At 54.8% G+C, this 13,090-nt stretch overlaps 1 protein-coding gene across 1 annotated transcript in view; it reads left to right on the forward strand.

Annotated features, from left to right (window-relative positions):
- NSG2 (neuronal vesicle trafficking associated 2) overlaps positions 1–12,812 on the forward strand; it is a 38,634-nt gene extending 25,822 nt beyond the window's left edge. The window contains exons 4-5 of the mRNA XM_037057728.1: positions 12,013–12,123; positions 12,536–12,812. Coding sequence (XP_036913623.1) covers positions 12,013–12,123; positions 12,536–12,727 — 303 coding nt within the window. The 3' untranslated portion in view covers positions 12,728–12,812. The remainder of the gene's footprint in view (positions 1–12,012; positions 12,124–12,535) is intronic.
- Positions 12,813–13,090: the final 278 nt, after the last annotated feature.

Genomic DNA, 13,090 nt, shown 5'->3' on the forward strand with positions numbered 1-13,090 from the left:
TGGCACAGCCTCTCCCCAGAGCTAGGCGCTTAGTCATTCTCGCCTGTTTGGTCTTTTCTCAGTTGTCCTCTGCCGTCGGCTTTGTTTGGGGTACGACTGCTTTTCCAAGCTTCGGGGTTTCTCACTGCTGCTGTGATCACCGACTCCAGAACGTGGAAAGTATGGGCACCCTCGACTCTCTGAAAACCGAGGCCTCTCCCGCCCCACGCTCTTGTTTTCTTCTGGAACCCGAATGATTTTATTTTGTATGTTAAAATTGGGACCCATCTGGAATCTGTAAGGAGTAAACTGGGGATCCCATTTCATTTCTCTGGGAATGGCCAGGTGCCAGGCAGTCTGCGAGCACGAGTTAATCGTGTCTGACTTGGCATGCCGCCTTTCCCAGGTTCCGCACGCCCACGTGCGTTTCCGCTCACTGCTCAGCTCTCCTCTCTTCCACTGGCCTGACCCTTGTTTGGCGATGGGAATGGAGCCAACGCCAAATTCTCTCCATGACTTGGTTTTACAACGCATCTTAAAAGTCTGTGTAAACTCTTCTTCCTTCTTCCCTTTTACTCTCCAGAGAGTCCTTACCCATTCTCACATGTCTGTTTCTCCTGATAAATGTTAATATATTGTTTATTTTCCAAAAATCATGCTAATTTTTAATTTGGGTTCCCCAAGTTTCTCGATTAATTTGAGGAGAAGATACATCTTTAACATTTCAAGCCTCTCTCCGTCTGGAGACAATATTTAACTTCACATCTGTTGAAGTCTTCTTTCAAGGTTCTCAACTGAGCTTTAAGATAATCTTTATGGTTCTTATTAAATTTATTTCAAAGTAGTTTAGCGATTTTTTGTTGCTAATAATAAAGGGGACCCTTTCTTCCATTATATTTTTTAACTGGTTGTTATTGATACTTAATAAAAAGGCTTTTCAATCTTGTACATTTGCCACCAGGCAGGTACCAACTATTCTTATTAATTTGTTTAAATATTTGATTCCTTAAGGGAAAAAAGAAACAATTTCAAAAAGGGAAAGAAGAAAAAAAGTCAAAAAACATGTTGATTCTTTGAATTTTCTACGTGTATAATGTGTCATCTGTCCATAATGCCAACACTGCTTCCCCTCTCTAATAGTTAGTTTTCTTATGTTATTGCTTCTTTCCAAATTTTAGATGCCTAGTGTCATTTTTCTTGTCCAACTGCATTGGTCAGTATCCTTAGATCGACCAGTGTTTTACCATTTACATTAGGATGGACTTTGGTTTCTCCCAGTGCCCTTTCTGCATTTAAGAAGATGGTATATGGTTTGGCTTCTTTGATCTAACATTATGATACATTAGGAGAATGCTGGTCGGTTTTTAAATATGAAGCCATTCTTACAGGTTTTCCTTTGGTCATGGTGTAGCACTGGATTCTGTTTGCTAATATATTCTTCGAATCTTTGCTTTATTAAGATTGTGAGGTTGTGTTGAGTTTTCTTTTTTGTGCCGTCCGGGGCAGGTAGGGTATCAGAGTTATGCCATCTTTGGAAAGAGAACATACATTTCTTCTTCTTTGTAAATGCTCTAGAAAAATTTGGAAGAGTAGAAATAATCTGTTCCTTCAAGCTGTTTGTTAAAGAGTAAACCCATAAACTCGCCTGCCTTAGTGATATTTGGAAGGGCATAGGGAGTTTTTCAGTAAATATGTGAAGAATTAATAGACAAATGAATTCCATTGGTAACTAGCCATCCCTCTAAAGCTTTGAAAGGTGAGCCTTTGAAACAAACTCATCATCATTCTCTTAATTCTATCTCCTTCAGAGATTTTTCTCTGAGTGGCCCCATTCAGTCAATAAGTATTTACAGAGGAGCCACCATGTCCCAGGCCTGGGGGTCTGTGGTGTGGGTGAGTCATGGAATGCCAGGCCCAGCCCACATCTGCTGCCCTGGAGTGTAGGCATGCGGCTGAAACCTCCACGGACGTGAATGCGAGTTTAAAGCTACAACATTTATCATGGAATATTAACAGGGCTCAGGGCTGTGTATTTCATTACCGTCCAGGCTTACACTGGTCATTGTTAGATTCCCCAGGACAACATCTACTGCAGGCTGCACACACTGATACAATCATTGCCTCCTCTTTGTGTTGGGGCCACAGCTACTTCTGAGGCTGGTCTGCAGGGTCGGGCCACGCTGGTCTATGGGAGTGGAGCCCGGCCTTGCTCACCTGTGCGACTCCCTTCTTTGTGCTTCCCTGAGCTTCAGGTCTTCCATGTGTTGGATGAAGATACTAAATTTGTTTTGTGATACTAAGAAGAGATGCCATATAGAAAGCACTGGAACACGGTGGGTACCCAGTCAACCTGAGCTTATCGCCTTGTTTTGGCATCTCCCCAAGTACCTGGCTCAGTGCTGGACTGGGAAGAAGACGATCATGGAATGCTCCCTCAGGTCTGGGTTAGTTTTAGAGCCCTTGCCTGGTCTTCCCACCCCCCAATATCGCCCCCTCCACTTCCATTTCCATCCAAACTGCCCAAGAATTAAAAAACAGTTTTTTTAAAAAAAATCCTCACCCAAGGATATGTTTTCACTGATTTTTAGAGAGACAGGAAGGAAGAGAGAGAGAGATACAGACACATCGATGGGAGAGAAAAACATCGATTGGCTGCTTCCTCTATGCGCCCCAACCGGGTATCGAACCCACAAATTTTGGTGTGCGAGACAACACTCCAACTGGCTCAGGGCACCTGAGGAATTTTTAAGACTCAGCTGGAACCATGTCAGTGAAGAGCAGATAGATGGTATTTGCCTGTTAGCCCTCCGGGATCCCATCAGATTCTGTCTGGCACTCAGGCCCCTTCTCCAGCCTACCTCAGTTTCCCGTGCAAGCTTCCTGTTTCGCCACCACGCACCACCCACACCTCCTCGCCTTCACACAGGCTGTTGTCTCTGGCCAGGTCACCTGGTCCCCACCCCCTCCCCTCCCCGCCCCCACCCCCGTGCTGTCTGTATCACAGTGCTTCTCCCTCGCCTTCACGTATCTCTGCTGAGGGCAGAGAATGCTTATAAGCCACCACTGCCCCCCGCGTGCCTGGCCCTGGGCCGCCGTGGACAGCTGTTCCGTCCGTGTCTGTTGTCAGGGACACAATTAGTCCTTGGGTTACATGGTAACATGTGAATGAGATTCGCTCCATCTCAGCTCTCCGCGGAGCCCTGGGGAAACCGTCCTTTAAAACACGAAAATGAGGCAGGAAAATCCATCGCGCGTCTCCGCGGCAAGGGATGCAGGGGAAGCGCGGCTCTCCCGGTCTCCCAGGGCAGCGGGGGGACATCAGGGGGGGGTTGGAGGCAACTTTGGTGCTAACGTGGATGTCAAGCCGGGCCCAAGCTGGGACTCACCAAACCGTTCAGCCGCCCTCGTGTGAAATTCAGGAGCACGTGCTTGAAAAGGCCCCGGCACGGCCTCTTTCTTCCTTTCTGGGAAGAATGAGCTGGCCCGGCAGCCTCAGCAGTGAGCCTACAGCTAAGCACCCCTGCGCCAAGGTGCCTCAGGCCCGCAGTGGGGGTGGGAGAAAGACCCGAAATAAGACAGGAGGGTGGGCATTGATGGGGCACCTCCTGGGGTCCGGGCGCTGTGCTTGCTGCCTTCAGCGGCTCCTTTGACCCTCGTGACTGCCCGGCGACGGGGATGTTGTCATCCTCGTTCTCCCCGCACAGAGGAAAATCAGAACGGGAGACAGGAACAACGCGCCCGCGGCCGCCTGGATGGGGCTGGCGCCGTGCGCGTATCTTCCCAGCGGTCAGTCAGCTCTCACCTTCTGCTACCAGGGCTGTCTAACCTTTTGGTGTCTCTGGGCCACCCTGGAAGACGAGTTGTCTTAGGCCACACATTCAATACACTACGACACATAATCACATACACACAAATCTCGTCGTGTTTTGAGTAAATTTACGATCTTGAGTTGGGCCGCACTCCCAGCCATCCTGAGCCGCATGCGGCCCAGGGGCCGCAGGGTGGACACCCCTGTTACACTTTGAATGTTTTTTAAAGGATCCCGTGTCTGTCTTGGGTCGGGCTTCTGGTAAACCCGGAGCCAACTTATTGCCCCCCGCTGCAAGTGTGGGCACCATTTTAAGTCCTGCCTTCAATTTACGGCCACCCTCAGTCCTTTCCTCTCTTTGTGACCATTTTCCTCATCTGTAAAATGGGGACATAATAGCAATACTGACCTCAGAGGGTGGTTGAGAAGACACCACGGAGAGACCCTGTCACAGGCTCGAGGCAACGCTGGCGAGTTCCCATCCGTGAGTCTCAGCGACGACTAAATCATGGAGCCTGTGCGTGGCCTTCAGTCGTTTCTGGAAAAGGACAGAGGGTGTCATAAAAATAAGATGAATGGAACTCATTAGGTGGAGCTTACTGACTTGCACAGACTGATCGAGCACCTTCCACAGCCCAGCCCCGGGGTCCTCCAGGGAGCAAACAGCTCGGCCCAAGCTCAGGGCTCGCCCAGGCAGGTGTCAAACCCGCTTTCTGAGCCTGGAGCCAAGAACATTCCAGGCTCCCTGTTTTATTTTCCATGCCCAGGAAGAGGCCCTGACTGGGACCTCACCCCCCAGCCCTGCAAAGAGCAGCTTCTGCTCCCGGGAAGGACGCTGGCCCTTCCCTCTGGGCCCCAATGCCCAGCGCGGCCCGCCTGCCCGGCACTGGAAAGGCATGGCCAGAGGGCACAGCTGAATAAGCACACAAACTGGACCCAGGCTGCAGCCCCTGTGGGAACTTGGTTGCGGGAAGGGGACGTCACCAGGTTCCAAGCCTGGGCTCAGTGCTCTGCGCAGCGGTCTCTGGGGCCCACAGGCTGGCTGCGTGTGCCACCTCGGGTGTCTGCCGTGTGACTCGCTCGCCTTTGTCGAGTCAGAGCCATGCTAAGGGACAGGCACTTCCATTATGCGGAGCTAGGGAGCAGGGGCGGGAGGCTGGGGCCCCATTCCTGCTCTGGTAAAAGCACGAGAAATTGTGGTAAGACTGTGACTCAACAGACCACTTCAGTGCAATTAAGAGGTCCCGCCGGCAGCCTGCTGTTTTAGTGACAGGAGGTCAAGCAGTTGGATCTCCAGGCAACTGCTTAAGGGCAGGGTGTCCCCAAGAGTGACGGTAAGGAAGCCCAGCATCGCTGGGAGCGCCACAGCCAGGGTCTGTGGGAGCCGTCCCTGCAGCGTGCCTGCCTGGTACGTGAGTGCTCGGCCGGGCCCCACATTTGCAGACATGGATACCCAGTGAAGCCACGCTGCTTGCTCAGGCCGCAGGGTTGGCCTGGTGCTAAAGCCTGGCTCCGCCCACCATGCACCCATTCCCTCTTAAATCCCTGCACCCCAGACTCTGGACTCCTGGAAGACTTCCATTTTCTCAGACGATACATTAATACCCTCATCCGGGAAGCAGCGTGGGAACGTCATGACCTCGTTGCTCCTCTCAGCGCAAGTGCCTGTGTGTCAGGACAGACCTGCAGCTGCAGTCACACCTGGGGGGAGCAGCAAGGCCGGGTGACGTTTGAGTTCACGGGGTGTCACTCTGTGAGCGCCTTCTTGTCTGGGCCATCTTTAACAAAGCGCCGGGGACTGGGAGGGTCGCAGTGGAAGCCCCAAGGTCTCTCCTTGCCCTGCAGCCAAGGCGGGAGGAAGGCCCTGGCGTGTGGTGCAAATGTTTGAAAGGAGAGGCTCAGCCCGTCCTGGCCGAGTGACCCTGGGGAGTCCCCCTAGCAAGTCAGGGAGAGCGGAGCTTCGTTGCACAGTTGTGTGTGCCCAGTAACGCCGGGTACACTCAGCCTGGTGCCTCGCTTGTGGGACAGGCTCCACGAGGGGCCGCAGGTGCTGGCATCACCGCCTGGGAGCCGGCTCTCCTCCCAGCCCCAGCCATCTCTGCTTCCTGACTGCCCTTGGGCCTCATCACCTCCCTTCTAGAACAGTTGGGTGGCAAGTCCTGGCATCAGCCATTGCTGACTGCTATCTCACTGGAACCAGTGCCCTTTTGAAAACTAGTTTCCTCTAAAATAGGGATAAAAAGATGGACTTGACAGGACTGTTGGACGGTTTAATTGGGAGCCTAGATTTGTATCTGCTGCCCCCAGCTTAAAATTGGGAAGTTGCACTTACAGTTGAAGTCTTTCCGGGGCTTGTTCTGAAAAAGCAGATCAGCCATGATGTGGACCACATTCCCATCCTGGGCCACAGGTGCCCGGGGTGGGAGGGGCACGTCCACCCCAGTCCCCGCCGTGCCGGACACGCGCCACTCCCTCACCCCTGGGCTTCCTCACCGGTCTCTGTCACCTGTCTGCTCTGTGCTTGCACATAGTAGGTGACCAGAAAAGGTTGGCCCCTTCCCTCTTAAAGGCTGTTTAGATGTAGTTGCGTGTGTTCCGATCTCCATTCCGCGTTCGTCTTTTGTTCATCGGCTTCTGAAGACCTTATGACGTATGGCCTCAGCATCTCCATCCTGTAAGATGCTCACCATCCAAGGTCTTGATCTCCTCTGGTTCAAGGTGACGGACGGCGTGAACTTGCAAAATAAAAAATACTGCAGGAGGCCAGAGATTTATCTCTTTCATAAGCGGGGCCCCTGGACCCTCGTTTCTTCCTTTTAATGACTGTGCCAACAGCAGATTAAACTGGGAAATGAGTTATGCTCTGAAATGTTCCCATGTAAATTGTGTTTCTTCCTCTTTCAAGGGCCCCACGAGGGTTGATGTGTGCCTGGCTCTGGATGGGCTCGGGCGCCCGCTTCTCCTTCTGGGGGGGGGGAGTGGGGGGAGGTTCTCCTGGGAGAGTCTGGAATTACTGCTCATAGAAAGTCTGAGGCCACAGATGTTTCCTTTTCCTTTCAAAAGGCAATTTACTTAGCTGGATTCACTGGGGCCCCAGAGAATGGGCTCCTTTAATGGGTTTTTGGGGGGGCTTCCACGGGGAGCTGGCCCAACAGCGTGATAACGGAAGCTTTCGGTTTGGGGATGGGGCGGTCTGTGCTTTCCTAACAGCGCCCTGGAGGAGGCACTGTTCCTGGGATGTGGAGCGAGGGACGTACAAGACCTTTGGGATCACGCCTGAGTCCACACCCTGCTTCTCTGATCTCCCGTCTTTGAGTTTTCTCGGGCAGATGGCTTCTTTGGGTGTTACATTCTTCATCCATAAAATGAGAAAGATAGCAAGACTTACCTTTATAGGGCTGGTTTAACAATCATGAGTAAGAAAGAAAGTTAAAACAACCACACTGTGTTAAATAATCTTAGTGTCCACGGTCATCTTTTCCAATGAAATCCTCTCGGATGTGGGAGCAGGGCCCGTAAGCCCAGCCAGCCCCCTCTCCAGGGTCTGAGCCCCGCTGAGGAAGTCACCTCAGAGCAAGGAGGAGACCAAGCCGAAGCTCACTCTCCAGGCCTGTCCTGCCATTTGAGGGTCGGCAGTCCTACCCAAGACATGATGTCACAGCAGAAATCGCTCCGATCCGCTCACTTCCCGGCATGCCCTGCTTCAGACGAGGGCAAGGCAGGTGACCTGTTTGACCTCCTGTCGCCTCTCCCCACTGCTCCCCTGTTACAGAGGGAGGAGCCGAGGGCACTCAGGGGAGACTGGGGCCCAGGGCCTTTGCCGGGGGGCGGTGCTCACAGAGGCACCTCCACCTAGTGGCAGGCTTTGTACCCAAGTGCCTGGCTCCCAGAAGGAGGGCAGCTGCTCAGTGTGGACCCCATCACTGATGCCGTGAGAGCAGAGCGAGCCACATGGACTCGTCCTGGGGATGGCGGGAACCTCCGACAGCCCAGCTCCCACTTCCCCAAGGGTGGCCGCCTCAGGCCCCTCCGTTAACTGTGGTCTGGGAAAACTCTTGTAAGACTGCCCCCTGGGGTGGAGGGGAGTGTGTGTGTGCCAGTGTGGGTGGGTCTGTGATAGGGCTGGAGGGGGCGGGGGAAGAAGACTGGGTAGAGACCCTTCTGCCCACTGGGCAAAGGCAGCGCTCTGACAGCGGGGCTGGGGTGCAGAGGACAGAGGACCCAGCCACAGGTGCTTGTGGCGTGGGTGGGCGTGATTTCCCCCCTGGGCAGGAGTTACCGGAGGGCGTGGAGCAGCTTCTTCAGCCCAGAAACCCCTGCTGGCCCGCGTCTCGGTGCCACACTCCGGAAGAGGGCGAAGATGATTTCTAATTTTCCAAAGCAATTCTGCTGACCCCATTCCCATTTTTTTTATCAACTCTTCTGCCAAGAAAGGGGATTGAGGAATGAAAGTAGCTTAATGGAATGTGCTCTGTGGGCTGCAGGGCTGGTGTCTCCATGGAGACGGGGATGCGGCTGCATCCAGGCGCCTCGGGCTGGGATGCAGTGAGACAGCATGTGCCCCTGACAGGGGCCGGGATGTGGATGGATGGTCCTCTGAGCAGAGAGGGTACTGGGCTCTGCTCTGGGGCCTGGCTCTGACTCGGCTGAAGCCGCGGGTGTGAGTCCTTCAGAGCTGACTGAGATGTACTCCATGGCATGCCAAGGCCACGAGCTGGGCAGGGGCCCCCTGGGCACCCTCCCTGGCTGCGAGAAGCTTGCAGTCAACAGGGAGACTGGAGGGGTGAGGGGTCACGAGGGCACAGGTGATTGGGAGCCATGGGAGGACCACCCTTGGGGCCCCAGAGAGGCCTGTTGTGAAGGGTGCTGTGGAGAGGCACCCTGGTATGTGTGTGTGAGATGCCCTCCCAGGAGGAGGCGGAGGAAGATGTGAGGAGAGCCTAGGATTTTCAGAAACTTGGACCGTGGAGGGTGTGTCCATCTGTGTCTATCTGTCTGTGTGCATATCTCCGTGTTTGTATCTGTGCATCTTTCTGTGTGTGTGAGTCTCTGTGTCTGAGTGTGTCTGTGTGTATCTGTGCGTGAGTATGCATGTGTGAGTGTGTTCCTCGGGTGGCAGCAATCAGTGACGTGGCACGGGTAGGCAGAGACCACAGAATGAAGAGAATGGTGTGCCAAGGAAAGAAAATGTGTTTTACACCCATTTAGACCTGCCTTCTCGGTCTTGCTGTTGTACTGATGGGCTCCCTTGCGGTTTACCAACAGCCCCTGTGGCCCCGGGTTCGTCCGGCACCTGAAAAGCAGAGCAGGCACCCGAGTCTCTGTGTGCGGGGCCCGGGATTCTATGTCTGATCTATCTCCTTAGACGGTTCTGAGGCTCACAAAGGCCGTTGCATCGGGGCACGAAGGCAGCCCCACGGTGGGGCGACGTGGGGTTTTTAGCCCGTCACGCACTGTTCAGAGGAGTCATTGAGGAAGTTTCTTCAGTGGCCAGCAGGGATGATGTATAAGGAGGGGGACGCAGGAGAGGCCGGGGAACTGACAGCCCACGCCTGAAGTGTCCCTCTGCCCCAGCCGCACAAGTCACCAGCAAGCCCTCCAGGGAGCAGGACCTACGTGCCTTGCATCTGGGGGCTGTCAGGAGCTGGGAGAGAACAGGCCCCAGCTGACTGCAGCAGAGTGTAACACCCAATGGTCCTCACGCCGAGGAAACGCCTGAGCCAGGTTCAGCTCTCAGGACACACAAGGGCAGCGAGGGCCACAAGAAGCATGAGTTTGTCACTTCGGCGTTTACACAGACATCGTCACAGGGGTACCTCCGGCGGTGTTGTGAAGACTTGCATAGGGGTGAAGAGTCATTTTCGGATGATGAAGCTGAGGCCTTCCCTGGCCCTGGGGTGGCCCCACTCGGTCTGTGTGACCACAGAGAGCTGGCTGGGCCACTGAGGGGCAGACTGAGAACGAGCAGGGGGAGGGAAGATTTCGGCAGGGCTGCGTGCGGCCAGCACGAATAGCGGGCACGTAAAAACAGGGTTGTACCCAAGTGCCTGGCTCCCAGAAGGAGGGCAGCTGCTCAGTGTAGACCCCATCATTTTTCCTCTTGGACTTCCAATTTTGCTTTTATAATCGTGGGGCAATGGGTTTTTAATAAAAATAAACACTGGTGCAGGTATAGATGGGTGGACAGAATCGGGTATGGTTAGGCAGGTGGACTTCAGACCCAAGTTCAAGTCCTCACTGTGCCCTCGCATATGGAAAGCCACTCATTCCCTCAGCCTCTGACATCATCTGCAAAATGGGCGCACGGATGGCACCTGCCCCACAGGGCTGCGGGGACTCACTGATGCGACGCAAGCTCGTGCTGCAGGGATGCTGACCAAGGTCATGACCCAGGGCCAGGCCGGTCCCGAGGGCTCCGAGCACCACCACGTTCTTCCTTCTCACGGCCAGTGTGAGGAGGCCAGCGGTGTCTACCCCATCGAGGGTGTAGGTGACAGAGGGTTCCCAAGGGCAAGCAATCTGTCCAGGGTCACACGGCGAGTGGTGGAGCTGGGCTTTCCGTCTACACAGCCTGGCTCCGAGGCTCCACTCCATTCGGTGCCGGGTGCTATGGAAGCGGCTGGGAAAGCAGGGCGTCGCTGGGGCAGAATGTGTGGAGCCTCTGTCCCCTCGCACTTCCCACTCAAGCCCTATTGTCAGGACCTTTGGGGCTGAGGCAGGAGCGGGGCACGAGGTGGCCTGATTGTGTCTCTGGAAGCTCCAGCTGTCACTTGCGAAAGACGAGGGCCTGCCGGCGGCTCTGTTTCTGTCTCCCCACGAAGCTCTGTTCCCCTGACGTGAGTGGGTCTGTGGCTCTGAGGAGAGCCCAGGGTCTCTTTCTTCATAAAAAGGCAGTTCTCTGGGCCTTGAGGTGCCCAGATACTGTGGAGCATGAATGTCCGTGAAGTTCACGTTTCTGCCCGTCACGAGGGTCCTGGATCAGCGTCCTGGCTGGGCTGACACAGCAAGAGGGTCCTTTTCCTCCTCTCTTTCTCCCTGACTCCTGGGGATGCCGCGTTGGAGGGGACGTGCCCTCTCAGGATAAGTGTGCAACACGCCCTGTCCTGCGTCGTTGCACGGAGTGGGCCAGGGACCCACTCAGGCTCTGCTGCTTCAGAGGCCGTGGATTACTCTCCTTCTAAATCAAATACAGCTTCTCTTTGTGAGAGGAGTTATGCTGTATTTCTAGGCCAGCTGACTCGAATGGCCATCAGCTTTTTAAAATAACATGGGAAAAAATACTGCTTATGTAGCGATAGAGGCCCAGCGTCACAGGGGCCAGTCCCTGCCCCTTCGTACAGGGGCTGGGGTGGGTAGTGCAGGCCCGGAGGTGCCCCCCAAATCAGCCAGTTTCTCCTTTCTCCTCAACCCTCTTGGTCCCCCAGCTTGCTCGGTGCTGTGCTGCTTTGTAAAACTTGCTCGTAGTTTATCATCAGGAGCTGGGCTCCCTCACTGGGTGCTTGGGGGACTAGGTACTTTTGAGCAGAGAAGGGTTGTGCCTTGGCTTGGACTTTGAAGGGGTCTCTCTGGCTGCGTTTATGAGAAACGGCTGTGTGGTCAGTGCCAGGATGGGGCGGGGGGCTGGTTAGGAAGCTGTGTGGCTGTCGCAGGTGAGAAGTGGTGACAGCTTGGGCCAGGGCGCAGCAGACCCAGGGGACAAGAAGCGGTCAGATTATGGACGTATCCACTGGTAGACTGAACGTAGAACAAGAGGAAAAACAGAGTCTGGGACGACTTTGTGATTTTGGCCTCAATGACTGCGAAGACGGGACTGACATTTCCCGAGATGGGACGACATGGGGGTGGGGGCAGGCCTGCGGTGGGAGGGGGGCAGCAGGGGCTGGGGTTGGGAAGGTGTCTTTGCGTCCACGTTGGACGTGAAATAAGCAGAGCGTGTCTGAGGTTGGAATTCGGTACTGGCATTGAGGTGGCCGTGATGGAACGCTCATGTTCCCAATTCCCAGGCAGCTAACAGAAAATATAAATGGGGGGGGGGTCACACGTTGGACCAAGAAGGAGCTTCAGAAAGCATGTGGCAGAAGGGGGAAACTGAGGCCCAAAGAGAGCAAATGGTTTGCTAAGGTCACGCAGCAAGGCAGTGACAGAGCTGAGACAGAGCCTGGCTGCGGGTGGGGACCGAGGCCGGAAGCTGAGGCTGGGTGACTGTCAGTTGTGTCTCCCTGCAGGTCACCATCCTCGTCAGCCTGGCCCTTGCGTTCCTCGCCTGCATCGTGTTCCTGGTGGTTTACAAAGCCTTCACCTACGACCACAGCTGCCCAGAGGGCTTCGTCTATAAGGTAAGAGCCCTTTGGCAGGTGACTGACTCCCCTCACCACTGACATGCGACCCCTCTGACGTCAGGCCCCCTCTGCGGTGCCCGCCTGTGGGGAGGGGCTCTCCTTCCTACTGGGGACCCAGTCCTTCACGCAAAGTCGAAAACTCCTGGCCAGACACACATTACACTTCAGACAGTCTGTAGGGAGGCCACCGTACGCACCATCTGGATGCCAATGAAGAGAAGACATCCATTCTCCTCTCATCAAAGTTGATGGTGGTGATGGTGATTATGCTCAGGAGGCCCAGACTGGGTGCTGTCTGTCACCCACTCTCTGGCCGTGGTCCCCAGATGGGGTGGCCGTGTCGAGGCGCGGGTTGGAAGCCGTCTGTGGGCTGCCCCTGACTCTCTCTCTCTCTCTCTCTCGTCCCCAGCACAAGCGCTGTATCCCGGCCTCCCTGGAGGCTTACTACTCATCCCAGGACCCCAGCTCCAGAAGCCGCTTCTACACGGTCATCAGCCACTACAGCGTGGCCAAGCAGAGCACTGCCCGGGCCATCGGGCCGTGGCTGTCGGCGGCCGCCGTCATCCATGAGCCCAAACCACCCAAGACCCAGGGCCATTAGAGGCCCACCGCAGCCAGAATGGGGGGTGGAGGGGGGAACCCCCGTTGGCTACGCCAAGCTCCAGTTACAAGACCACGCTGTACTCCTGGGATGGGGGGGTGGGGGGGCCGGGGCGGGGTGGGGGGACTCAACCTGAGCTATGGAGCACTGGAGTTGTCCGGATCGGTATTTCTTTTCGTCTTTGGTATTGTTGGTTCGTCCCCACGTCAGGCTCATGTACAAAGGCATGTTTCGTGTTGACTGTTTCCATGTAAGATATTTTCAAAGCCCCTGCTTATTATTTGTTAGGAAAATTTAAAAAAACAAACAAACAGGAAAGGAGCGGAGAACATGAACAACAGCAACAACAAAGGATTAAACTGG

This window comes from Sturnira hondurensis, unplaced genomic scaffold (assembly GCF_014824575.4).
Source record: "Sturnira hondurensis isolate 20B ecotype Veracruz unplaced genomic scaffold, ASM1482457v3 Scaffold0009733, whole genome shotgun sequence".
Classification (NCBI taxonomy): domain Eukaryota; kingdom Metazoa; phylum Chordata; class Mammalia; order Chiroptera; family Phyllostomidae; genus Sturnira; species Sturnira hondurensis.